General features: G+C 39.3%; 1 protein-coding gene and 1 long non-coding RNA gene across 2 annotated transcripts; one reads left to right on the top strand and one right to left on the bottom strand.

Annotated features, from left to right (window-relative positions):
* Nucleotides 1-85: 85 nt before the first annotated feature.
* On the bottom strand, nucleotides 86-25,179 carry LOC110678561. Its single transcript, XR_002501738.1, has 2 exons — nucleotides 24,880-25,179; nucleotides 86-192 (listed from the first exon to the last, which is right to left on the bottom strand). It is a non-coding gene; the product is annotated as an uncharacterized LOC110678561 (long non-coding RNA).
* Nucleotides 25,180-25,260: 81 nt separating this feature from the next.
* On the top strand, nucleotides 25,261-26,527 carry LOC5569397 (general odorant-binding protein 56d). Its single transcript, XM_001658439.2, has 3 exons — nucleotides 25,261-25,463; nucleotides 25,518-25,667; nucleotides 25,743-26,527. Exons 1-3 carry the CDS (start codon nucleotides 25,404-25,406, stop codon nucleotides 25,953-25,955), a joined length of 423 nt encoding a protein of 140 aa, XP_001658489.1. The 5' UTR covers nucleotides 25,261-25,403; the 3' UTR covers nucleotides 25,956-26,527.
* Nucleotides 26,528-27,954: the final 1,427 nt, after the last annotated feature.

Below are 27,954 nucleotides of genomic sequence, written 5' to 3' on the forward strand. Positions count from 1 at the left end.
TCATCAGCGCCGTTTCAAATCGCACTATACAAACTGTGTCCTCACCTGTATCTATTTGGCCAATATATACTGTCCGCTCTTGCTGCTCTTCTCATTCGGAAATTAGAAAAACCCTAAGGAAAACTGCATCCAGAACCAACGACATCAAACTGCATAGCCCACCTCGCTCTCGTTGTCCGCCGCCTGAAACATCTGCGAAGACAAACCATCCATGATTGTGTAATGATTCCCCAATAATATAAGCCATCGATCGATAGAACCTGCTTGATCGCCAAACAGTATTAGGGCGCTTGAGACCTCCTTCCTTTTGGCTGTCTTGGTAGTGTCATTCTCAAAACACACCCAAGCCGTTCCCATAGGGGACGTTAGCCACAAGGAAGTGACGTTTCAAGTAATACTGTTTCATATGGTATGCCCTCTTCAACATCTAATCCAATTTCTCTCGCCGTTCTCTTACGGTACCTATCCATCTAGTATTCATTGCTTTCTTCTCCATGCTCCCTCTTACTTCGAGCAAAATAGACCGATATGCCGATAAACAATTTCAAAATGAAGGTAAACATCTCGATCTGAATTATAGGAATTATAGAGCTTAGTGACATTTGAACACACGTAGAATAGCATACGCTCGTCATACACAGTTTGTTTTTGTTTTCCTCAAAGAAACTTGCACACGCTTTCCAGACTCATCAAAATGCATATGGAAATATTACCCAATTTGCAAAAAATATACCCGGATTCTGGGTGTTTTTCGTGTTTGGGTGTTTTCCTCTAAGGGAGTAGTGTTTGATCCTTCGACCTTGACGCTTGCTCCTGCGGGGGCGGGCGATGAGGGCAGGATAAAACATGTCGCGCGTCGGTCGGGTGAAGTGAAAAGTGGCGTGATCCGTTAGTTGTGTTTGATCTATTGATCGCATCGCTTGCTCTTGCGAGGGCGAGCGATGAACACTTATCCGGCGTACAATGCGATTATCGAATTATTTCGCGAATTCGGTTAGGCATGGATCGCATCACCTACCATTGGTGACTCCCAGATCTATACCTTACCCACTAACCCAATATCCTGTCCATGACAACCGTGGAGATGCAGAGGTGATCTCGGTCTCTAGTAACAACGGTAGTCACACTAACATTCCTTCCCTTCCCCGATGACCGTAAGGACGTGGCCGGCGCCGTTATTGACTTTTAAAATTTGAGCTCTCGATTTGTGCACATTGAAGAATGGTAAGCTAATCCCAAGCCCCATTAATTAATTCCCTGTGCAACTTCGATTGTTCTGGTCAATCACGGAGTAGCAACTACGAATTGTATGGTCATCTATGCTTATGCTTATGCTTATGCTTATGCTTTGGGTGTTTTCCTCTAAGGTTCACAACTACATCTACAGTGGCTCAATTTCATATTCGTACAGGATACTGTTTCCACATCAAGTTAGTAGAAAACTATTAAATGAAGTATTGAGCTACAAATACTTTATCCACATTGAAGGTAACAGGGGTCATCTATTGTTTGCCAATCACAAAATGTTTCCATTTACATTCATCTTTGGATTAATAGAAAAGTATTGAATTGATGTCTAAAATTCACCCAATTCCATATTCGTACACCTACCAAAATTCATGCGCACAACGTTCAAAACTAAATTTAGAAGCTCTATTTGATTACTGAAATGCTTCATTATGATGTTCAGATGTAGTGAAATACATTTGGACAATTTATTTTATTAGTGGACATATATGAAATTTAGGTAAAGTTATGAGAAATGCCAGTTTTCCAATTATTTTTGCTATCAAATCCTATAATTCGAACAATAACGTTTTTTTTTGTCATTGGATCCAATCTATAGATTATACTCGTAAGCTCTGATAGAAATTTAGTTGAAATATATATAGTTTACAGAAACCATAAACAGTTTTTATCCCTTTTGAGTTCAGAAAATGATTGTGCCATAAGCTCAAAACTCTTCTAAAATGATATTTTTAATCAATGTAAACCAAATTTTCATTGTAAACAACAGGTAAATGTTAATTTTGAATTTGTCTGTAAAAATAATTTGAATTACGAACTTCGTTTAACAATAAAGTACGCTAAACTACGCTGTACATACCTCCACATAATTGATGTCATCGTAATATTCAATTATCTTTGAAATAATATTCAAATTATAGTCAAAATAGCACCCTATTTTGCAATTTATTGATTTTATAAGAAAAATACAAAATAACTTGAATGAGCAGAGGGCACTGATATACTATTTAATAGAATATATCCTGTTGTTTTCATCATTTTAAAAAACGTTTGTATTGCGGTTATGGCAATAATATTTATTCTTTAAATCTCTATAATCATGTTTGGTAGTAAAATGTAAATTAAAAATGATAATTACGCAATGTTTTGATAGGAACATTAACTATGGATTATGTATATACATTTAGGTGCCAAACATAAAAAAATGACTAAAATTTTTGGTTTTGGATTTGTTATAAATGTTGTACTACCTAAGATTCAAAAATATAAGTTGTCGATATTCACTCCTAGCTACACTAAAACTGATTATAATTTTTTGAAACTTGTGCAATATTCGCAGTTATCATTCTTAAGGAAGTGATGTTGAAAAAATGCAATTTATTGTTCGACTTACCGAATATTTTAGCAAAAATCATGGGAAAACTTGTATTTTTCTTAAATTTACTTAAGTTTCAAATATGTCCGCTTTTAAATTTTCCAAATGTATTCTACTGCATCTGAACAACACAACGAAGAGCTTAAGTAATCATCTAGTCCATTTAAAATTAGTTTTGAATGCTGTATATTTTTTTTTTTTGTTAGGTGTACGAATATGGAATTGGGTTAATTTTAGACACAATCTCAATACTTTTCCATTATTCCAAAGATTTAAGCAAATGAATACAGTTTGTCATTGCCAAACAATAGATGACACCTATAACCTTCATTATTGATAAAGTATATCAAAGTCCATGCATCATTTAATAGATTTATACTAACTTGATATGAAAACAGTGCCCCGTACGAAAATGAGATTGAGTCACTGTACACTAGGGCACCCATACCATTGAGCGTGATAGCCACTATTGACATCATCGCCCGTGTTTGAGTAAATCAACGGCTCTATTAGGCATTTCACGGCAAAATTCTCTCTCTTTCGCTCTTCAACGAAACTTGAAAACAACGGTGCTAGTGCCTGTCAACTTTGACAGGAACTGGCACCGTTGTTTTCAGATTTCCCGTAGGATAGAAAAAGAGCGATTTTCTGATGACGTCATCGTGCAATGGGCAATTTCGCTCGGGATCTTCACTACATTTGTGTGTGGCACGGTATACACAACAAGGTAGGCTATTCCCACGTGTAAACAATGATTTTCCATCAAAACATGTGTTGTCATTCCTATCGTCAAGCATGAGGCCTTGAGGATAGTAATGGAGAGCAGGCCTTGCTTTCTTTTGCACTTCAAGCATAATTCTTCAATCCGACGTATCTGCAAAAATAAATAAATCGAGATTTGCTTTGCGTGGGCTTGACAAACGCATAATCTACGTACTGAGTCTATAAAAGTATTCCTACAACCATTTTTTTTTATTTTTAGAAATAAATTTAAATTATGCCCTATGTGCACTTCACTCAGTGTTTTTAATTTGGCTACATACACCCTTCGTTCCCAAAGCGACTCAACTGTCAACATTTTTCATGCTAGCACATACACCGTACATATGCTCATAGTAAAGCGACCTATATGCAGAATCAAAACCTGAAATTATAAACATCAAATACGTCATACTGTTTCCGAATCACTAAACATGTTGGAAATCGAGAGATTCGGATTCCCACAGCTGCAGCTAGCTGACGGATCGGCAAACTGATGTGGAACATCATCAGTATTCGGTTTTGGACAATATTTCTCACCAAATTTCTCACAAGAACTGTTCTCCTTCTACTTTTGTTACTCACGGTTCCGTTCGGTGCTCCTGTTGGTCTAGTTGAAATTGGAAACATTCGGAAACCAACATTCGTTGTCGTTAAAAGTTGAAACTGACGAATTGACTAACTTTATTAAGTTTTATGGGAATTTTCAAACCGGTGTATGTGCAACTTCAAAACAATACTGGTGTATATGACGTGACGCATGTTAAAAACGAACTGTCAAACCGATGCATCAAGCAAGGTGTATGTATCAATCAAGGTATGGTATCGACGAACCATCCATGGTGTATGTGAGCAGCACAAAGCAAAAGGGTTTATTCGATAATTTTACCAGTTTTTCAATGTAATTCAAAACAAATCGGAATTGTTTAATAGTGGTTAGAAACAGTGTGCTTTTTTTCAACTTCTAGTAGACACAGCAATAGAAAAACTGCAAAACATTTTAAACAGGATTTAAAATTATTTACAATATGTTGCATCGCATTTTTCTCGAAACCATCCAAATGTTAGATACGCCGATTTGAAAAATTAGGCTTGACTTGTTCGAGTTTGACGTCACTGCCATATGTCATTTTTCGGAATATTGTACCGTTTTGACCCATATTCCGAACACTTAAGGCCATCGGTAACTGCGAATGCGTCGGACAGGCAAGAATTAGTGGATATCTGCGAAAATTTCAATTTCTTCGCAAAACTTAACTGTCAGCTGTTGGGTGTGCCGATAATAATAGTGATTTAATTAGTTTTAGTATTATTTTTACGTAAAAGTATGGATCAACATTTTGATTCAAATACCGAACACCGTGTGTATTCTGTCTCATATTCCGAACACCTTGATTCAAATTCGGAACAGCACGAATAAAGCGCATTCAAATGTATAATTTCGCAAATGAAGGTAGTGCTTCGTAAAGCCCAAGCAGGACAGTTCGGTTTTGCGTCGTCCGATAGATTTTGCTCACGGTTTCGAGCGTGTTTTCGTCGCTGGATTTTTTTTCCTGTTTTGGAGCGTCTTGCTGTGTAGTAGGGAGACTTACGGCTTCGGCACCATTCGACTATTATCGGCAACTAAATTTCATACGCCAAATACACAGTATTTTTCTAACAAAACACATCAGTGGAAACATTCAGATTATTGTTTGTTCTGCCCGCTTCCTGCTGGCGAGATTTCCGAGACTAAACAAACGATATCGCCGAAGATGTCATCAATTCAAATGAGCACGCCTCAAAATGCGACTGATTTGGAGCTGCCGAAGCGATTCACCAGCAGTTGTAATGGGAAAGTTGCCGAAGAGAATGGAGGCTGCCGACAATAGTCACACTGACAAGGGATGTTCGCAGCGTTATAAAAACGTTTCCAAAAGCATTTTGACAAGTCTGTCGGTGTTAATCGATAGAGGATTGAGCAACGCATAAATGTAAATAGACAAACACGGAATTTGTCTGCTGATGTCCGAGACAATTACAAAAGAAGCACGGCATCGGCTTAGACTGACGAGAATACGTAAGTTCCCCTACTTCGTGAAGCCCAAGCAGGACGTTTCGATTTTGCGTCGTCAGATAGGTTTTGCTCACGGTTTCGCGCGTGGTTTCGTCGCCGAAGAATTTTTTTTTCTGTTTTGGAGCGTCTTGCTGGGTAGGTATTTGGGAAGGCACAAGCAAGACGGTTTGTTTTCGAGACGCCAAGAAGTTTTGCTGTCAGTGTCAGTTTTGTGTTCAGTCGAGGATGGATTACCAACTGGTGAGTTCGTTTCGTGCTTGTGATAACACATTTTTTCTTGAAAGCGTAACTTTTAAGTAATATTAAAACAAACTTTGTAAGATTCGTCACTATAAGTGTCGGCATTATGCTTTTTCCTTATACAATTTCAATATACATATATTTTTCTCTTTTTCGACATTATGAATGTTGACGTATTTCTTAAAACTTCTACCATATCGAGACAAAATGCACAGTAATTCTCATATGTAATTTTCAAACAAACTATGTTTAATTCGTCACTACAAGTGTCGGCATTGTTCCTGTTTCATATAAATTAAAATGTATATAATGTTATTTTCAGTTTTCGTCATTATTAAAAACATCTTTTGAATTGTTCGACATTATAGATGTTGACGTATTTTTTAAAGCTTCTACCAAAAACTTCTTGAGACAAAAATACAAAACTAGCTTTAAATATAAGTCGTATATTTCCCCCATGTCCATGGATTGCATCATCGACCAGAGGTGACTCCCAGATCTTTTCCTCCCTCACTAATAAACACCCTTCCCGTGGTGATTGTGGAGATGCAGAGGTATTCTCGGTCTCTAGAAGCAACAATCATTAAACCCTAACATTCCTTCCCCATCCCAACTGACTGTAAGGACTTGGCCGGCGCCGTTACTGATCAATAATATTAGATCTGCTAAAATTGCACTTCGAGAGTAAGCGGAAACTCCCATCCCTTATTCATTTGGATCGTAGTGCAATTCTTACCAGTTCCGATCAATCACAAAGTAGCAACCATTGACATGTACAGTCAGTCTATGCTATGCTATGCTTCAAGTGTATAATTTCGCAAATAAATTAATCTGTGCTGGTTTTACTAACCTCAAACTAGAGAATCATTTCAAATCTCAACGTTTTAGCTGGAAAGACGTTTAAATTGAATTCCAAATGACTGCCATTTTCTGGAAAAAAGCTAACATATTTCAGTGAAACATTTCAGCCAAATCGTCATACAAAAACAGAGTGTTCGGAATATGAGTCTGTTCTGAATTTGAGACAAAACGGTACCTTACTTTTTTTTTACCGTGGTGTGTGGCATCCGTTTGACAGCTACCTCTCTGCCAGTTTGCTTGTTTTTTTTTTCGACGTTAGGAGCAACTCCACCGGAGTTACTATTTCGAGTGACATGGATATCTGCAACAGTTGTGCTATTAACATGCCTACCCCGGAGGTCGTTTGAGGCGGCTTCTGCAACGCAACTTTTGATTTTAAATGTGCTCAGATATCGGAAGTGCTATACAAAGAAGTCCAAGGGCATTCTTCAACTTACTGGATGTGCAAAAGATGTCGAGAAATCATGGGTAACGCACGTTTCAAGAACACACTAAAATCGATGAATGCTGCGACTAAAGAACGCTTACCAAAAACTGGTTGATGATCTGAAGTCCGAGGTCAAGGATATTCTGATCATCTAATTGAGACAAAAGATGCAAGGAGGTTTCAACATACTATCTCCGGCTGTACTATTTCCTGTACCCAATCGATTTCAATTCAATCGTCTATCTCTGAAGAGAACACGCGAGCGAGATAGGGTAACTGTTTTGCCGTCCGATCGTCCTTCAAAAGTATTTCGAGGTACTAATCAGTGCACGAATGCTCCTGTGCGACCTGCTGACACCCCGATGGATAAATTCTGGGTTTATTTGACTAAAATCTCTCCCGAAGCCACTGAAGACGACATCCTCAACCTTGCTACGAGTTGCTTGCAAACGTAAGATATAGTAGCCAAAGCACTGGTTCCAGAATTCAGTTCCATGAGTTCATCGATACTAGTTTAAGTGCCCAGCATTTTTGGATGCCGAGGCTGAAAATCGTTCCCGGTACATTGAACATCCATGAGCAGCAGCTAACCATTGCACCAACACCGATTATAAAGTTATTTGCTGAAGATAGCATTCAATCCGACTGATAAGAGAAGAGATAATTATGAGTTTGTTTTCTATTATTTAGCTCTACATGGGATTATAGCCCTGGAAACATCTACAAAAATCCCAAACAAATTTAGCTCAAAATGAATTTGTTTCTTGGCACGGTAAATGACTGGGCATGGCGTACCATTGGTACCTCGCGTACATGCAGGAATAAAATAGCCTCTTGCCCAGCAACTCCTATCCCTACCTCCTCGTGGTACTGGCCGGGGTAGGAGTAACCCTAGTGAAGATCGGGTAACCAACCTTGGTGGAAGCTTTGGTCGTATGCTGACAGAGAAGGGGGGATTCGCCTTTGCTTTTGCTTCTGTAAACCCGGAGCGTCTGTACTCCATGTTAGGAGCGGCTCGCAACAGCGTCTGTTTCACATGTCAGGGGCGGCTGATCATCGTCCGAGTGCCAGAGACGGACTCTGTGCTAAACTGCGCACTATGGTCCTCGGAACATTTACGGGGAATGGCCCTCCGGAGATCTAGGGGATTGGTGCCAAGCCCTGCAAGCCAACCGTAAAAAACCAAACAACGAATAATCAACGAGAGAACCGGAACAATCGGCGGAGACCACAGCGACGTAAAGGGACTAGCGATTGGAAACTCGGTACGTTGAACTGTAAATCTCTCAACTTCATCGGGAGCACACGCATACTCGCCGACGTGCTGAAGAACCGCGGATTCGGCATCGTAGCTTTGCAGGAAGTGTTTCGGAAGGAATCAATGGTGCGCACGCTTAGAGGTAACCATACCATCTACCAGAGCTGATGCAACACACACGAGCTGGGAACAGCTTTTATAGTGATGGGTGATATGCAGAGGCGCGTTATGCCTCACTCCGGAAGCACTTATGATGATAAAGACGCTTTTTACGCTAAGCTCGAACGCGAGTACGACAGCTCCTCAAGCCACCAAGTGGAGGAATTCAGACCGGCTTTTTGAAAGTTCAGCGCCCACAGGCTGACGAACGATAACGGCTTGCGACAAATTGATTTCGCCGCCTTAAAGAATATCACCTCAGCAGACAGAATCACAAATCGACCACGTCCTGATTGATGGACGGCACTTTTCCGACATTATCGACGTCAGGACCGATCGTGGCGCTAACATCGACTCTGATCACTATCTGGTGATGGTTAAACTGTTCCCAAAACTCTCCGTCGTCAACAACGTACGGTACCGACGGTCGCCCCGGTACCCAAGCAACACACATGTTATAATAGAGCATTGTCAACTCATATACAGTATTGGACAAAACATTTGCAACTTTTTCGATTTTCCATACAAAATGACCAACTTTGGTAAGCTAGATCTCAGTTATTTATCGTCCGATTTGAATGAAATTTTCACAGAACATCAGATATAACTTGAATTTTAACATATATTTTTGAGTGATTTTTCCAATCACGGGTTTATAAATTATAACGGTTTATCCAAAGTGTAATTTTCGACGAAAAATTCAAAACTTTTTATCTCAAAATCTGATAGCCCTACACAAAAACTGTCTTCAGCAAACTTGTTCACCTCGTTAAAATCTACAACTTTTCTGAAGATACCATGAAGCTATTCCTTCAATATGTTTAGTTATGTCATTTATTAAAAATCGTCTAAAAATTGACTTTAATCAAACCGATACTGCTTTTGAACTTGTGATTGGAAAAAATACTCTAAAATATATGTTAAAATTCAAGTTATGTCTGATGTTCTGTCAAAATTTCATTCAAATCGGTCTATAAATAACTGAGATATAGCATACCAAAGTTGGTCATTTTGTATGGAAAATCGAAAAAGTTGCAAATGTTTTGTCCAATACTGTATGACCAGCTCTGGTTATATATCTGTTGATAATGTTCTATAATAACACGTGAGCTACTGACCTAGAGCGGATCAAGTAACCGGATGTCGCAACTGCGTACGTGCAGCACCTCGAGGCTGCCTTACCGGAAGTGGATGAGCTGGATAAAGCCCCTCTTAAGGACAGCTGAAGAATAGTGAAAGCAGCCATCAACAATGCAGCTGAAAGCAACGTCGGGTACGTGGAACGGAGTTGACGGAACGATTGATTCGACGAGGAATGTAGGCATATTATGGAGGAGAAGGCGGTCATACTACAGCATGGGACCCAACTGAACGTGGAACGATATAGACGGAAACGGCAACAGCAGACTCGCCTCTTTCGGGAGAAAAAACGACGCCTGGAGGAGACGGAGTATGAGGAGATGAAACAGCTGTGCCGGTCTCAAGAAACACGTGAGTTCTATCAGAAGCTCAACGCATCCCGCAACGGCCTGGTGCTGCGAGCCGAGATGTGCAGGGATTTGGATGGGAGCATTTTGAAGGACGAGCGTGAAGTGATCGAAAGGTGGAAGCAGCTCTTCGACAAACACTTGAATGGCACCGAAAGCAAAGGCAATGAAGGTCGGGACAACTGAGAAAATGCCTTCGTCAGTACTGCGGGCGATGGAAACCAACCAGCCCCCACATTGAGGAAAATTAATGATGCATTTACCAGCTTAAGAACAATAAAACTGCTGGTAAGGATGCTATTGGAGCTGAAATCATAAAGATGTGCCCGGAGTGTTTGGCCATTTGACTGCACCGGCTGATAGGCACAATCTGGGAAACAGAACAGCTACCGGAAGAGTGGAAGAAGGGGTAATATGCCCTATCTACAAGAAAGGCGACAAGTTAGATTGTGAGAATTTTCGAGCGATCACCATTCTAAATGCGGCCTACAAAGTATTATCGCAGATCATCTTCCGTCGTCTGTAGTAAGCGAGTTCGTGGGAAGTTATCAAGCCGGCTTCGTTGACGGCCGATCGACATCGGACCAGATCTTTGCTGTACGGTAAATCCTCCAAAAGTATCGTGAATACCAATGTAGCCGTGAAATGCAGAGGCGCATCATCAGTAGAAGTCGGGCCTACTATGGCCTCCACAAGAAGCTGCGGTCAAAAAAGATTCACACCCGCACCAAATGTACCATGTACAAAACGCTCATAAGACCAGTAGTCCTCTACGGGCATGAAACGTGGACGATGCTCGAGGAGGACTTGCATGCACTTGGAGTCTTCGAACGTCGGGTGCTTAGGAACATTTTTGGCGGTTTGCAGGAAAACGGTGTGTGAATGAAGGATGATCCACAGTCTCGCGAACCCAGTATCCAGAAGGTGGCCAAAGCTGGAACGGTACGATGGACAGGGCAAGTTGCAAGAATGCTGGACAGCAACCCTGCAAAGATGGTGTTCGCTTCGGATCCGGTTGGTACCGTAATCCGGGGGCAAATTGATCACTTTTTTAAAACTTTTTGCCATAATTTCCTTTGGACTTCAAAAATTGTCAAAAAAAATTCGGTAAAATCAGTACTTCATTGATCTTTATCAGTTTATGCAATCGATTTTTTATGAAATAAAATTTAACATTTCATAAAATTAGTTTCAATATCAAATATTGAAAATGACTTATTGGGGCGAAATTGATCACTATATAATAGAGAATATTTTAGTATGTAAAATTTTTCTATCTACTAAATTTGGGTCTCCCGAATCTGAAAATGATGTCAAAATTCTTACAACTCGTGTATATTATAGTTTTATCGCAAAATTAAACTTTGTAAATCTGCCTAATACGCCTAAATGTATGCAATTTCCCTTGAATTAAGCACTTTATTCAACAATTAACGGTTTTATGAGCAAACAACTATTCTTGTAATGCTGTACGATTGCAAATATGAGTTCAGCAGTTAACACTTTTTTTTTTTTTTTTTTTTAAATCTTTATTTGAGTGTATTTTAACGCACGAGGGCTAGTTCTACACTTAGCAGTTAACACTGAAGCTAACAAAACATTTTTAACACTCAAAGTGTACATGCAGGCTTAGCACCAGCGGATTGTTTAGTATCGACATTTCCAACAGTATTGCTAACACCTTCAAAAACTGTGAATATTTCTATGCAAAACCGACTTTAATAAAAATGAAATAGTTTAAAATCATAATAAGACATCTATAAATTAGAAAACATGGAATATCTGTGATGGCAACGAAGTATTAAGCATCCTTGAAAGAAAATGCTATTTGGTACCGACCCGATCAAATTCACCCCAGTGATCAATTTGCCCCCGGATTACGGTACAAGAAGGCGTGAAGCGCAGCGAGCTAGGTGGGCGGATCAAAAGCATATCGATTTGGCCAGCGTGGAGCAGAACCGAGGATGGAGAGATGTGGCCATGAACCGAGTATTGTGGCGTAATATTGTTGATTCAGTGTTATCTGTTAAGATGTTAACTAAATAAATGAAAAAATATAACTCTGGTTCAATACAGAAATCATTTTGGAAATATTTCAACTATAAACTTATTTCCTTTACTCAAGACTTTACGAAAATTGTTTCCAGTGGCGCCTACCAAATTCAATCTGCAGTTATCGCAAATCTTTTTAACAATATTTGTCTATTCAAAACGCAATATAATTATATTGAAGTTTCTGATTGTTTTTTGATAGCACTCTGATTTTTACTAAATAAACCAGATCAATAATTGATTTTAAGTACAAAACACAACTTCAATGGTTTCAGTTAAATCATACCATATGAAAGAAAAAGTGTATGAGAATATATTGACCACAATGTAATAAATTTGACCTACCCTATTAGACATTGCAAAACTCAACTTTTCGATCCACCCTAATTTACACATATAGTCCCATCCGGATGTGTGCATACTGAGGATGAGTATGCTGCAACATACGACAGCATCGTGTGGGAAATTGATCCTTCTTCTTTGAACCGGATGCAAAACGTGATCTCATCGATTTTTTTAGTTTCTTATCAGACCGAACTCGAAAGCAATGGCGCAATCCGAAGAGAAATTCCATTTCGTGGGAATTTTTTATCGATCCACATGTGTGCTGCCAGGAGAGAAGCCCACTGGGTAGGTGCTCTGGCGGGAAAGGACTAATTGCCCTGCCTTGCCTGGAGAAGGGGAAAAAACAACAAACATAAAGGAAGAATCGAGAAAAGGGATAAGAGGAGTGTGAGCAATATCTCCGTTTGTGCTACCCCCTCGAAAAATTTTAAAATTTAAAAGTTTTCTAGCAGTGCGCCATGATTGGATGGCAGGCATTGGCAGAGAAGCGGCAACGTATATCACAAATGAATAGGAGGAGGTATTAGTTAAAAAGGATTTTCCGGTTTTTTGTGTTTCCTCAAAACGTACTAATGAAACATAACTGAGAATGGGTGCTTTTGAGAAAGATGAGGGAACTAGGTACGAAATGCGCCTTCGGGGTAAAACGCGTCATCGCAATTTCTCCAGGCTAAAGGGTGTTTTAGTCAAATACGATTATTTCATACGATCAATCAATCAATCGACGAAAGACACGAAAAAAAACACAGTTTAGAACTTCCTAATTAAAAGTTATAATAAAAAACGATTTTGGCAACCTGTCGTGTAAGTTATAGAGAATTGAAATTTTTCCGCTCTACACATAGCTTCTTAACCATTTAGCTTGTTTAAAAGTGATATTTTAACTCTTGAACCTGTAATGTTTTATTCTTAGTGCTACTGCCTGAAAATATCAAGTTTAATGCAGAAATTGGCAGAACTCAACTTTGTTTGGAAGTATAATTGTAGCAATCAATCAATTCGTGGTCTATATCACCACTAGTTGGAAGTGCTAATATTCTGTGTTTTGAATCAAGCGAAATGTTGTCCAAAGACAAATTCATACTGAATCGAAGCGAACAAGCATTTTTTATGCCATTATACTTGAATTTCATCATCTGTGGGAGCTAATATATGCTGATGACACTTCTTACCGTGTGTGATCCGTAACTGTGTGGCCATGGTACCCCGTTGTCCTGAAAAGCATTGACTATGATTTTTTTCTCTTTTTAATTTATTTTCCCAGATATGATTGCCTCTGTCCAATAGCTGTTATTAGTAATTGCGAGCCTATTTATGCGACCTCCCTGTAAATCCGATTAGAATAACGATAACGACGAAATTCACAGGTAAAATTGAGTTTTTTCCTGAGCAGGCACATATTACCCCGTTCTCCCTTAGAAGTCTGTCTGTGCAAAGGGGGATGAGCTTCTCCTTCCACTGCTTCGTGTTCGGAGTTTGCAAACATTTTTATGGCACTGACAAGTGGTAGAAGAGAGCATACACGAAAGCAAGACCATCCCAAATGATGCTTTCTCGAGAGCCGTAAGGGTTCTTCTGGTTTGGAGTTTTTAATTTTATGTTGTTCCTTTTAGAGAGCGACGAGTGCAGCGAGCAAGCGGGTAAGCAAATCGGGTGAAAATTTCGATAATTTATTCGAAACTCTGTTTTTAACAGAGCAGCATGAAGAGAGGCAGGCACTTGCATGCTTCCTTTCTACGTTCTGGATGCGTGCTCTTTAGTTTTTATTTTTTTGGCTCATGGACACGTGTTTTGGGAACTCGAAAGGGCTCAGAAGAATGCCGAAAATTAATGGACAGGAGGACGTCGGAGACATGGTTGAGAAGATTAGAGTCAGATCAGGTTCATAAAAGAGATATTTATTCGTATTTGAAGTTGCTTTATAATTGAAACGAATCGAATTATTTATGCATTATTTCAACGTTTCGATCAATGCAAAAAACACTTCAAGAGGGATTCACCAAAACAATACATACCTAGCTTGATCTTAATCGCGTCATTTTCGTTTTAAATATGCAAATGTGTTAATGTAAATATATTATCTGTAAATCTCGGTTCAAATTAATTAACATTTGGCATCTAAATTAAGGTGCAGAACTACATCGAAGCCACACCTCAATTTTTCAAAAGCGCAAATCTAGAGAACCTGGCAACTATTAAGATTGAAATTTGATCGATGTGTCACCACCAACGAGAGTCCAATCGAACAAATATTCAGCTTGGATGATTTTCTGGTTCTCTGGTTTTATGCTCTTGACGATTTGAGATGGTTTTGATTCATCTTCACTTGAAGTATGTAATATATAACAGGCCGAAGATCTTAATCCGAATGGATTATACGGCCAAAGTTCGTGAGGCCGAATAGGTCATTAGGGTGAAACTAAGTAGGAACCACATTTTTTCTTTATACTTTTTTTCATTTAAACTATTTTTGGCCTAAAGATACGTTCGCCCTGATGACCCATTCGGCATAATGTACTTCTCTTTAAAAGCTTCTTGAAACTTCCAGGAGTTCTCATACTGCCGTTCTACGCATATTTGTCCCGCTGTCCATAAGGCTTACATAGAACATGGGACAAGTAGGCGTAGAAGGGCAGCATAGATCTCGAAGATTCCAAGTAATTTCCAAAATCTTTCAAGGATGTTCTCATGAGCTCTTAAGCGATTTTCAGACTTCCCTAAGGAGTTTTTATAGGATTCCAAGTGATTTTCAAAGATTTCCCTGTGCGTCAAAGCAATCTGAGTTATCCAAAGTTCCTGTTTCAAAGACTTTCTGAAGATTTACGATATGTTGACAACTCTTGTTAGGAATCTGAGAATACCCTGAAACACAATCCCCTGAAAAACTTTTGGAAGTTGATTGATCAGGTAATAAATCATGCTATGTATTTCACCTTACTCAACTATCAACTATCTTTCCAAAAAGCGGTGAGAGATCACCCATTTCGATATAAGAATTCCTAGATGAAAACTTCTGAAATCTAATTGATACCCTTTGAAGATTCTCTGGTAATCTCTGAAATTCAATGTAAACCCGTTTAGAACCCATATATTCCTTGGTTTTCCTTTGAAAGTGTTTGTAATCCCGTGGTACAATTGTGCTACTTTTCCTCGAATGTCGTTTCTTCGAATGCACATGAAGCAATAGCGATATTTATTTTTTTTACCAAACACTTCATATCTAAAATTCCGAGAATTATAACTCGAATGAATCGCTGATCAGATAAAGAAAGGTGCTTATTGATTGTTAGTTGAGCGCAGCTCAGCACCCTCTTAGTCAACATATTGGTTGGTATATAAGTTTCGTTATACATCATGCTATATGCACCAATTCACTCGTATAAAATGCATAACACTTGTCGAAGTCCTTTGCGTGTTTCAAACGGGTCCTATAACGCACCCAATATTTTTACACAGTCCGTTTTCGATGCCTGGGTCTATGCTGATTGTTCCGGTGCGAATTAACATTAACTGCTGGCTTGTAAGGCCTGCACCAACTCCCTGTCTCGCCGGAGGACCGTCGTGCACAGCACTGTTTAGAGTCCCATGCTGGCACTAGGACAATGATCAGCCGCTCCTAACATGGAGAACAGACGCTGTTTTGAGCCGCCCCTAACATGGAGAACACGCTCTGATAAGCTACACCCTCAGAAGAGAGGAGAGTGGATTAGCTACTTAAACTGAAACAGCAAGATAATTATGCTTCATAGATTTTGTATTTAAGAGATTAACGCTATGTTAAATTTCAAAAGTGTCTTGTTTACTCATTGGAACGGTATACGAGAATACTTCTCAAATATTTCATAAAATCCAAAAATTTCATGACGGGATATTTTTTTCTGTTCGGAACCGAAACCACTGCGACCAATATTTGAACTAACCCTTCCATTACCAACCTCCCTAAACGAGTGTTGGAAAAAACACGTTTTGGGCTGTAACTTTTTTGTTTTTTTTGGTATTTTTAAACCAAATTTTGACACAAGAAGCGCATATCCGCATAGTTTGAGGGCTTGGACAAAATTTTAGGATTGGTCACTTGGTTCCGGAGTTATTCCGGAATCAAAATGGGTGTTTCGAATTAGCCACTTTCGAAAAAGTGAATTTGCAATATGAAATCAGCTGATTTTTTACAATGATTAGCTCTATAACGATGAGGACGGATGTCTATAAGGCCATCATGGTCACTGCATGCAACGGATCACAATTTCCGGATGTTCCGGGGAACCGCTTCCGGGGCCATTTTTGAAAGCGAGTCAATACTATCATGCGACATATCAAACTTCATGATTTTTTAAATAATTGCATTCTATGACTGAGCTGCATTGTTCAGAATCCATTTGGCCACTTTGGAACCGGTATCCGGGTTTCCAAGGAACCGGTTCCGGGGTCAATTATTAAAAATCAGCAAACATTGTCATGCGACACATCAAACTTCATGATTTTTCAAGTGATAACATTATATGACTGAGCTGCATAGTTCAGAACCCATTTGGCCACTTTGGAACCGGTACCCGGGTTTCCGAGGAACCGGTTCCGGGGTCAATCATTAAAAATCAGTGAAAACTGTCAGGCGACACATCAAACTTCATGATTTTTCAAGTGATTACATTCTATGACTGAGCTGCACAGTTCAGAACCCATTCGGTCACTTTGGAACCGGTATCCAGGTGTCCGAGGAACCGGTTCCGGGGTCAATTATTAAAAATCAATAAACATTGTTCATACCGTGGCTGGATTGAATAGTGTAGAACTCTTATGGTTACTTTGGAACCGTTATCTGGGTTTCTGGGGAATCGTTTGCGGGATCAAAAGATGAGTTTATACTGTCATACGTTACACCAAACATTACATTTTTTAAGATAGTATATTTATAGAATAGGTATTTCTACGATGAACAACATTGCCGAAGACAGCAAAGCAATCCGATGCTTGTTAAAAAAGTTATTAAGCATAATCTTTTCGGAAATTTTGCCAGATTTTGTTATTCCTTTACGTGTTAATCAACGTCGCCTTGCCAATAGGTTTCCATTGAATAACTTTATTCACAAGTGTTGGATTGTTTCGCCGTCTTCGGCAATATTCTTCATCGTAAAAATACCTATCGAGGTCTGTGTTCAGAATGTTTATAGAGGTCAATGGGCGACCTCTGGCGATTTTTCTTTGCAAAAGTAAGTTTTCCCATAGTAAATCCCATACAAACTTTGAACGGCTGGCGCTAAAATATAGTTTCTCCGATCGAGCTGAAAATTTGCACAGTTGTTATAGGACCTAAATGCAAATCAAAAAGTAGACTGGAGCGAGAATCTAAATTTTTCATATAACCCTGTCCCAGGCTAATGGGCATATCGGCATATGGACAGAAAATCTGGAATGAAATTCATATCAAGATAGGTAGATATCGAGATAAGGAGGATATCGAGATATGCAGAGTGAAAATGTTTGCAAAATGAAGGGACCGAAGAAATCATCTACATAGGGAGAGATATCGAGATGTGGGGTGTCGTCTATAGTAAATCCGAACAATGTCATGATCAGCTGAACTCTCTTAATTAATTACCTAAAATTAATTCAATTGAAGGTTTTCCATGTTTTCGACTAAAAATTGTTGAATAGTATATTTTACGAGTTTTAAATTTTGCGGTATTGCTACAGTATGCAGTATCTTTCGTAATACTAAAGCGACACAATTTGTAGGCTTCGTGGCCAAGCGGTTAGTGTTACCAAGCATTTAGCCGCATCGAGTTAAGGGGTCCACACCTCTTCGATGACTCCTTTGATTCCTGCTTTAGTCCGGAAAACTTTTCGTCAGAAATGTATTTTAACTGTGCTACTGGGCGTTGCATGCTAGTCTGTTGTCTAGTGTGGTGCTTCCTTCAAAAAGCAAATCGTGCACTGGAAGCATTACCGTGTTAGTGTTAAAAAAAACAGCTATATGGTACTTGAACCAGAAACTTTCCTATGTAACCTGCGTTTTAAATTCTCAAGAGTGAGTTATAGAAGATTAAAAAAATATATAAGACATCCATAAAGTCGCCAGACAATATTTACTCACCATTGAGACGGTTCCTCGGAAACCCGGATATCGGTTCCAAAGGTCCCAAACATTGCAACATATTCATGAAATATACTATCCTAAAAAAAATGAAATGTTTGGTGTATCGTATGACAGTATAAACTCATCTTTTGATCCCGCAAACGATTCCCCAGAAACCCAGATAACGATTCCAAAGTGACCATAAGAGATCTACACTAATCAATCCAGCCACGGTATGAACAATGTTTACTGAGTTTTGATAATTGTCCCCGGGACCAGTTCCTCGGAAACCCGGATACCGGTTCCAAAGTGACCGAATGGGTTCTGAACTGTGCAGCTCAGTCATAGAATGTAATCACTTGAAAAACCATGAAGTTTTATGTGTCGCATGACAGTGTTCACTGATTTTTAATAATTGACCCCGGAACCGGTTCCTCGGAAACCCGGATACCAGTTCCAAAGTGACCAAATGGGTTCTGAACTATGCAGCTCAGTCATATAATGTTATCACTTGAAAAATCATGAAGTTTGATGTGTCGCATGACAATGTTTGCTGATTTTTAATAATTGACCTCGGAACCGGTTCCTCGTAAACCCGATCCAGGTCCCAAAGTGGCCAAATGGGTTCTGAGCTGTGCAACTCAGTCATAGAATGTAATTATTTGAAAAATCATGAAGTTTGATGTGTCGCATGACAGTGTTCACTGATTTTTAATAATTGACCCCGGAACAGGTTCCTCGGAAACCCGGATACCAGTTCCAAAGTGGCCAAATGGGTTCTGAACTATGGAGCTCAGTCATAGAATGTAATCATTTGAAAAACCATGAAGTTTGATGTGTCGCATGACAATGATTGCTGATTTTTAATAATTGACCCCGGAACCGGTTCCTCGGAAACCCGTATACCGGTTCCAAAGTGGCCAAATGGATTCTGACGCAGCTCAGTCATAGAATGCAATTATTTGAAAAATCATGAAGTTTGATGTGTCGCATGACAATGTTTGCTGATTATTAATAATTGACCTCGGAACCGGTTCCTCGGAAACCCGGTCCAGGTCCCAAAGTGGCCAAATAGGTTCTGAGCTGTGCAACTCAGTCATAGAATGTAATTATTTGAAAAATCATGAAGTTTGATGTGTCGCATGACAGTGTTCACTGTTTTTTAATAATTGACCCCGGAACCGGTTTCTCGGAAATCCGGTTACCGGTTCCAAAGTGACCAAATGGGTTCTGAACTGTGCAGCTCAGTCATAGAATGTAATCACTTGAAAAATCATGAAGTTTGATGTGTCGCCTGACAGTTTTCACTGATTTTTAATGATTGACCCCGGAACCGGTTCCTCGGAAACCCGGGTACCGGTTCCAAAGTGGCCAAATGGGTTCTGAACTATGCAGCTCAGTCATAGAATGTAATCATTTGAAAAATCATGAAGTTTGAAGTGTCGCATGACAATGTTTACTGAGTTTTAATAATTGACCCCGGAACAGGTTCCTCTGAAACCCGGATACCAGTTCCAAAGTGGCCAAATGGGTTCTGAACTATGGAGCTCAGTCATAGAATGTAATCATTTGAAAAACCATGAAGTTTGATGTGTCGCATGACAATGTTTGCTGATTTTTAATAATTGACCCCGGAACCTGTTCCTCGGAAACCCGGATACCGGTTCCAAAGTGGCCAAATGGATTTTGAACTATGCAGCTCAGTCATAGAATGTAAACATTTGAAAAATCATGAAGTTTGATATGTCGCATGATAGTATTGACTCGCTTCCAAAAATGGCCCTGGAACCGGTTCCCCGGAACATCAGGAAATTGTGATCTGCGGCATGCAGTGACCATGATGGCCTTGTAGACATCCGTCCTCATCGTTATAGAGCTAATCATTGTAAAAAATCAGCTGATTTCATATTGCAAATTCACTTTTTCGAAAGTGGCCATTTCGAAACACCTATTTTAATTCCGGAATAACTCCGGAACCAGGTGACCAATCCTAAAATTTTGTCCAAGCCCTCAAACTATGCGGATATGCGCTTCTTGTGTCAAAAATACCAAAAAACAAAAAAGTTACAGCCCAAAACGTGTTTTTTCCAACACTCGTTTAGGGGGGTTGGTAATGGAAGGGCTAATGTAGTATATCCCTTGTATTTTGAGTGCATGTCATGTTACTTTGTCAATATCGAGAATGGATAAAGTGAGGTCCATGGAGGGATGTATATTGTTCCTGACATGGTGGCTTGTTCTTATTTTTATATTTGACAATCCTATTCGGGATTGGATTGGATTCTATGAGAATTTGACCTAGGTTCCATGAGAATACCGTCCATTATTACCAAAAAATCCTGTTCAAATTTCTGTCTGATTGTGGGTTCAAGACGGGAATTGCGTGCCAGGTTGTGTGAAATTCAAACCAGTAAACACCTGTTATGACTTCGATTTTTCAGAGTCTACCCACTTTCTAGATAATATTTTTTTTGCCACAGACCAAATCAGTGTAATTAGAAATCATAGTCATAAAGAGCTATTTAATTAAATTATTGATAGGTCTGAGAATATCTCTCAACAATTTCTACTTCTTATGGATGTCCTTATCCATTCAGTTAGAATCGATTCAAAAATTGTTCCAACTTGTCATGTTTATGTCTAAAGATATTTCTACTCGTCGATAGGGGTGACAATGGGATCGGGTCAGAGGGATGAGCATGGGTTAGAACATAATTGGGAGTATCTCAGCAAATATTTGAAATATTGATGTACAATTTGAATGGTATATTCCTTTTAGATGTCGAAAGCTATCGTCTAAAAATTCTATGACCCAATGTCAATCTCTCGATGCGAGTGACGAACTCGCTAAGGGAGAAAAGCCACTCAAAAAAAGATTGATAATACTAATACTTTCTTGATGAGATGAAAATGGGTAAATATTACGCGTTGCATGAAAAATTTTGATACCTGGAAAATCCAGAACGATTTATCTGTAAATTTTCCACCAAAATCATCGTAGTAACCCCTGCTGCTCCTTTAGACTTTGAGCAGTTCCTGTCACATGCACTGAAATGAATGCTACACATACCTTTGATAAGAGATATGAAAAACAAACCGTTCAATACAATTCAAATTTGCTATATGGCCAGAAACCAGATCAGTAAACCAATGTGTGGATCGACAGTGACTAATTAATCAATTAAAGCAACATAAAATATTTATTTATGCTGCTTGCCTTCCATAGCCATACTCAGAACATATTTTTGACAAATTCACAAATTGATTAACGTTGCAAAGGTAGTAGTCAGTATCCTTATAATGGAGGGGAGTTAGGGATCAGGTTTTAATGGTCTTGAAATCAAAATTGAAATGAAATCAGAAGTCTACAAGAAAAATCTTCCGTGACTCACCCATCATTATGTTTACTTACTGAAAAAAAAACTGCACTGCTTACTGAGATTCATTTGCTCTATGCGGGGATTGCTCGCTGCGCGTTATTTCCGCGAAGGGATCCAAATTTTTAAATTTCCCCGCAATATTCGTACTTTCATATTCATACTTGGATCAATTTTCAAAATATCACAAATTTTGAATAATTTTTCAACATTTGAAAATGTATTACCCATCAACGTATTTCCATACTGGAAAGAATAACCCGAGTCAAATAACGAGAGTTATCCAACAGCTAACATGGACACATACGTTTTTGACCCATTCTCATCCCACAACGATGGTACTAAATATGTATTAGAGTGGTTCAAAAAATCGTTTTTGCTCCACATCGCTCATTCGATTCTAGAGCAAATTCTGTGTGTCCTCCCAAAATTTGAGCCAAACATCGATTCCAAATTTTTTCACAATTTTCATCAAAAATTTATTCCAGCGTCACGCGGGTCGATCACCTTTCAGTGGTGCGTTATGGGGTATGAACCCTAGTCCTGACTGAATTAACTGTTTTAAACGAAGATAGCAGGATATTCTTGTTATCAAAGGAACACTAATTTGTTTATTTTGTATTTATTTAAAAATAAATCACATTTTTCATTGTGATTCATTCTATTAGGGTTGAGAAGTTCACCACGTGTTGTAAAACTAACAGTATTTAATTTTAGGGAGAGATACAATATTTTATTAAAAACAATTTTGAGATTAATTGATTTTTGCAGTGAACAAGTTTGCTTGTGTTAGTGCACGTGTAGTCAGTGCCGTAGCGTGCGATTGGCCACATTAAATATACATATTAGAGTGGTTCAAAAAATCGTTTTTGCTCCACACCGCTCATTCGATTCTAGAGCAAATTCTGTGTGTCCTCCCCAAATTTGAGCTCATTTGGATGAAAACTGAGACTGCACAAGCCTTTTAAAGTTTGTATGGGAATTACAATGGAAAAAGCAAGCAATTCATTCAATCGGTCATAGTGTTTGTCCATGTGCTCTTGGGGATTAGAATTATGTTGATTCTGTGAGATACAATAATCAGCTACAACTTTGCCGAAGACCGTTTTTAAATCGGACGCCCCAGTAATTAGTTAGTGATTTTTGAATGAGTTGTAAAACTTTGGCTATAATTATTGGGCTGTTCTGCAGGCATCACTGGATATATGCAGTAAAACATAGTAGCCATGATTTGTGCATGCTATCTTTCGCGCCAGGTGCAGCAATGTTGCCTGTTCAGAAGTTGAATGAGCACTGCTGAAGAATTTCTGACTGGATATAATTCAATAACTAATTACTGAGGCGTCCGATTTGAAAACGGTCTTCGGCAAAGTTGTAGCTGATTATTGTATCGCACAGAATCAACATAATTCTAATCCCCAAGAGCACATGGACAAACACTATGACCGATTGAATGAATTGCTTGCTTTTCCCATAGTAATTCCCATACAAACTTTAAAAGGCTTGTGCAGTCTCAGTTTTCATCCAAATGAGCTCAAATTTTGGGAGGACACACAGAATTTGCTCTAGAATCGAATGAGCGGTGTGGAGCAAAAACGATTTTTTGAACCACTCTAATATGTATATTTAATGTGGCCAATCGCACGCTACGGCACTGACTACACGTGCACTAACACAAGCAAACTTGTTCACTGCAAAAATCAATTAATCTCAAAATTGTTTTTAATAAAATATTGTATCTCTGCCTAAAATTAAATACTGTTAGTTTTACAACACGTGGTGAACTTCTCAACCCTAATTGAATGAATCACAATGAAAAATGTGATTTATTTTTTAAATAAATACAAAATAAACAAATTAGTGTTCCTTTGATAACAAGAATATCCTGCTATCTTCGTTTAAAGCAGTTAATTCAGTCAGGACTAGGGTTCATACCCCATAACGCACCACTGAAAGGTGATCGACCCGCGTGACGCTGGACTAATTTTTTGATGAAAATTGTGAAAAAATTTGGAATTGATGTTTGGCTGAAGATTTTTTTGGTTGAGATATTTGATAAATTTGGCAGAAACAAGGACCAACATCTGAGGGACATTCTCAATAAATTGCTGATAGAGTTTCTTAAGTGCTCTTCGGTTTCAATAAGAATCTCCGACCTCCAACTTTCCGAAGGAATTTGAACAAAAATCTTGCAAAAAGTAACACAGCGTCACATTTTTTGCGTGTCTCAAGGATCAAACTATGTGTCTCTGGTTAATTTGGGGTTGCTTAATCTGATGTCGTTCTCAGAAATGACCCAGCTCGTCACAATTTTGGGATACCTGTCACCAAAGTTGTATAAAACACTAGTTTCATTGATGTTTACATGAAATTAAAATATGATTTATCAAACTTTTTCGCGATGTAATTCATGAAGAATGCAGAATAGGAAATTTCATTTAAAATATAATTTGATCTAAATTGCACGATCACACTTAGATTTGACTTATTTAACATGCTTACAGACTCCATATATTTTGTTTTGTTTCTCTTATATGACAAAAAACGTTTATTTTTAACCATTAAAAATAACTTTTGAGCATCAAAAATATAATGAAATTTGCTGATAAGTATTGTTTAACACATAAAGTTTAAATTCTGTGTCAAATTAAGCAAATAAATTGTCATATAAGCTGGCATGAAATGGTCAAGTTCTGCATTTTCAACAGCCATTATCTCAAAAACTAGACGTGGTATGATGTTTTTGAAAACGGCTATGATTTAAGCAACCCTATGATATGTTTCTCTTTCAGTGTTCGGCATGGAGTTCGGTTTTGTTTATTCTGTCCATTCTCAGTAGTCAGTGACATAAGTTAGTAACCAAATGCAGTTTTTCCATAAAAAATGCCTAAGTTTGGGATGCTGTATCTCAGCTTCTGGTAGTCCGAATTGGCTGAAATTTGGATGAAGAACTACAAATAACTTGAATTTTTGGGTGATTCAAAGACAAAAGTAAGTAACCGAGAGATTTTTTAATTTAATTTGAAAGCGGTAAGTTGTGGGTGGTTGGTCTGTTCCACAAAGTTGTTCAATTTCAGAAGTCACACAAATTTGCAGAACACCCCAACACTATACACATAAAGGTATGTCTTATTGTCAAATGCTTCTCGTCTTTATACTCACATTCTGTTTTTCGCCAATTAGCATCTAGCTACACGGTTAAACGCTTAAGACATTTTCAATGTTATTAAAATTCTCACAACTCAGTAGCGAATTGACGTAGATAACTGCCATACCTGAGGCGAAAAATACTAATAGTTGCATTCATTTAAAATTCAGCTTCCTCCACTAACAAGCAATCTACGTGCGAGCAGCGCAAAACGTAGATCCGAGAACAACTTGTGCCTTAGGGTGGTTCTTATTATGACGATGTGATTATCGTTGTAAATATTAAAAGATAATTGTTAACACTTCCACATCACTGTGAGCAGCTGTGTTTAACGTTGAATTTCTATTAATCCACTCTATTTCCAGCTCATTTTAAAAGTTGCAATAATTGGTGACGATGACGACAGATAATCCAGTATCGTCTAGGATCAACAACAGCACTCTCACCGGTTTAACTCGATCGACAGTCATCAGTGAGACGTTGCCACTGCTCTAGACCGTCCGAACATTCAACGCCGGCTCCATAAAATAAGGTGATAATGACATCATTCCGGCTGGCAAATTTGACCGTCTTTTTGGTGTTGCTGTTTTGTTTTATGGTAAGAATATCGGCGCCGAAGTGTTTGGCATCTATTGAGTATGTTCTATTCTAGAGAGGGGTCCATTCCGCGGATGATTTGTCTAAAATTCCCGAAATCAAAGGCTACGAGCTGCACTGCATCGAAGCTAGTGGAATCACTGAGTCATCGGCGAAGAAGCTTCGCAACGGAGACGATATAGCCAGCCCCGATCAGTCGATCAAGGTGAGCAACGTGAACCATTCACGAGATTTAATTAGCAAGTTAAATGTCGTTTAATAAATGGTTTCCTTCTTGTAGTGCTACGTTCAGTGCTTCTTCTCCAAACTGCGACTGATGAACGAGAAAGGTGTGGTGCAGAAGGATAAGGTGTTGTCGTTACTGGGCAAGCTGATGGAGGAGGACAAGGCCAAGAAGCTTGCGGAGAAGTGCGATTTGAGGAGGACCAATCCATGTGATACGGCGTACGCTATGTATGATTGCTACCGCCAGAACAAGGCTAAGCTGTTGTGATGGGGTGGTGCCTAATTTAGCTAATAGGTTCAGTTGAAGCTACAGTTAGTTCTGCATATTTCGATGCCGAAGGGATCACCGTGGTAGAGAGATGTTGAGATTGTTGCCGACTTGGGAGTCACTGAGGAATATCCCTTGCTTGAACTACAACGCACGGAGCATCACGCTACCTAACGTTGATGGTTTACACATTGTGTTTTCTATAGCACTGGAGAACGATAATAGGTCATTGTTAAATCTTCAGATAAACAGAAATCACGTCGATCAAATTGATAAATTGAATTCCTGGATTAAAATTATATCAGTTGCATTAAAACTTATAAACTACTGTGAATTTAAAAACTTATACTACATTGTTTCTTATAATAGTGAGTAAAAACTAATGAAATTATAACTAGAAATCCTAACTAATTATCATCCATTGAAGATTGAAGATCTATATACAGTAGGAAGATTAGTTGGGACGAAATCCAGAGCGAGGTTAGACTCAATGTGAGTATCGAAAATCAGCAATTGAATTTATATAAAACTAATTAAATAAACAGCTTTTAGCAACTGTCGCTACTGATGAACCAACGAAGTTCGCTTAAAAGTGGTCCGAACCGTCCAAACGCTCAGTCCCCAACAATCTAAAAGATTGATTCTATATCGATCACTTTAGCACACGCAATGGACACGTGTCAGGCATGCGGTATCCAGACGGATGATTCCTTGGTCCAGTGTGACCGATGTGATTCTTGGTGGCATTTCGGGTGCGTAGGAGTGAGTGATAGCATCAGTGAGAAGAGTTTCGTCTGCACGAACTGTTTTAACACTACTCCTCCGCAACCACCGTTGAACCAAGCTGGAGATTTGAGATTGCCACCCACCGATGCCCTTTCCGTATCGTCCAGAAGATCTTCGATCTCGAATGCGAGTGCTCGAGCTCGACTTAATCTGGAACGGCTCGAGGTCGAGAAAGCTCTAGCCGAGAGGATGTTAAATTTGGAACTTCGGGAGCAAGAACGGAAAGTCGAACTCGCACGCATACAGAAGGAGGGAGAATTGGAACGCAGAAAGCTGGAAATACAGAGGGCCTACGAAGAGGAGAAGTTTCGCTTGATGGAGGAAGAGCTGGTAGAAGCTGCAGATAGAAGTCTACGTTCCCAGCAGAGCAGTAATAGTAAGGTACGACAGTGGAGGAGTCGAATGCAACTCGGCGGGGCCTGTTCGACGATGCAATCCCCTGCAGCGAATGAGGTTCTGGGCGATCGTGAGACAACGACCACCACAACGACGACTACTACGGCACCTGAGATACAGACTTCCGCGCTACCCGCAGCTGGTAGTGGAGCTATGAACCAGCATCCGATCGGTGTGACGAGTATTGCAACTGGGGCAGTACACAAGCATCAACTGAACAGCGCAACCATATGTGGAACGGTAAAGTCTATCCCACCCCCACCTGTGGCTCCGGTAAGTGCAACGCAATTAAAAATCTCTGAAGCTGATAAGCCGCTTAGTACTATAGTTGTACCAGCTACAGGTAGTAACAGTATAGGGACTAGTTTGCCAGATCAACATAGCATTGTAACTAGTAGGCCAGAGTCAGGTGTTCCTCCAAGCAATTTCAAATCTGTCCCTCTGATTCCCGGTTCACAATCACATTCATTACTTACCCACGGCTTGAGAACCACGTTTTCTTCCCAACCTCTTTGTAAGGAAGGCTCATTCCGGCCTTTGATGGATATTAGATATTCTGCTCCGAGCTGTTTTCCGCGTCCGGTCGTTTCGTGGCGAGAGTCAATGCCCGGTAGTGCGATCGAACGACAAAAGCCTACGCGAGTGATGTTTGAAAAAGGTGTTCGTGATTCAGCAATTGGTGCGTCGCAGCCAACTCAAGTCAGTCCAGCGGGATCATATATGGTGGACATTCGTTCGCAGCCGACTAATCCGGCAGAACGAATAGTGAGCGAAGCGTCTCTAGGAGTTCCGAGTTCGGTGTCCTACACACCGATGA

The sequence above is a fragment of the Aedes aegypti genome, chromosome 3, assembly GCF_002204515.2.
Source record: "Aedes aegypti strain LVP_AGWG chromosome 3, AaegL5.0 Primary Assembly, whole genome shotgun sequence".
Classification (NCBI taxonomy): Eukaryota; Metazoa; Arthropoda; class Insecta; order Diptera; family Culicidae; genus Aedes; species Aedes aegypti.

Excerpts from the sequence above, each read along its gene's own strand:
- LOC5569397 (XM_001658439.2), top strand. The coding sequence starts at position 25,404 with ATGACATCATTCCGGCTGGCAAATTTGACCGTCTTTTTGGTGTTGCTG. Across the intron at positions 25,464-25,517 it reads TGTTGCTGTTTTGTTTTATG|AGAGGGGTCCATTCCGCGGA; the intron begins GTAAGAATATCG and ends GTTCTATTCTAG. Across the intron at positions 25,668-25,742 it reads GCCCCGATCAGTCGATCAAG|TGCTACGTTCAGTGCTTCTT; the intron begins GTGAGCAACGTG and ends TCCTTCTTGTAG.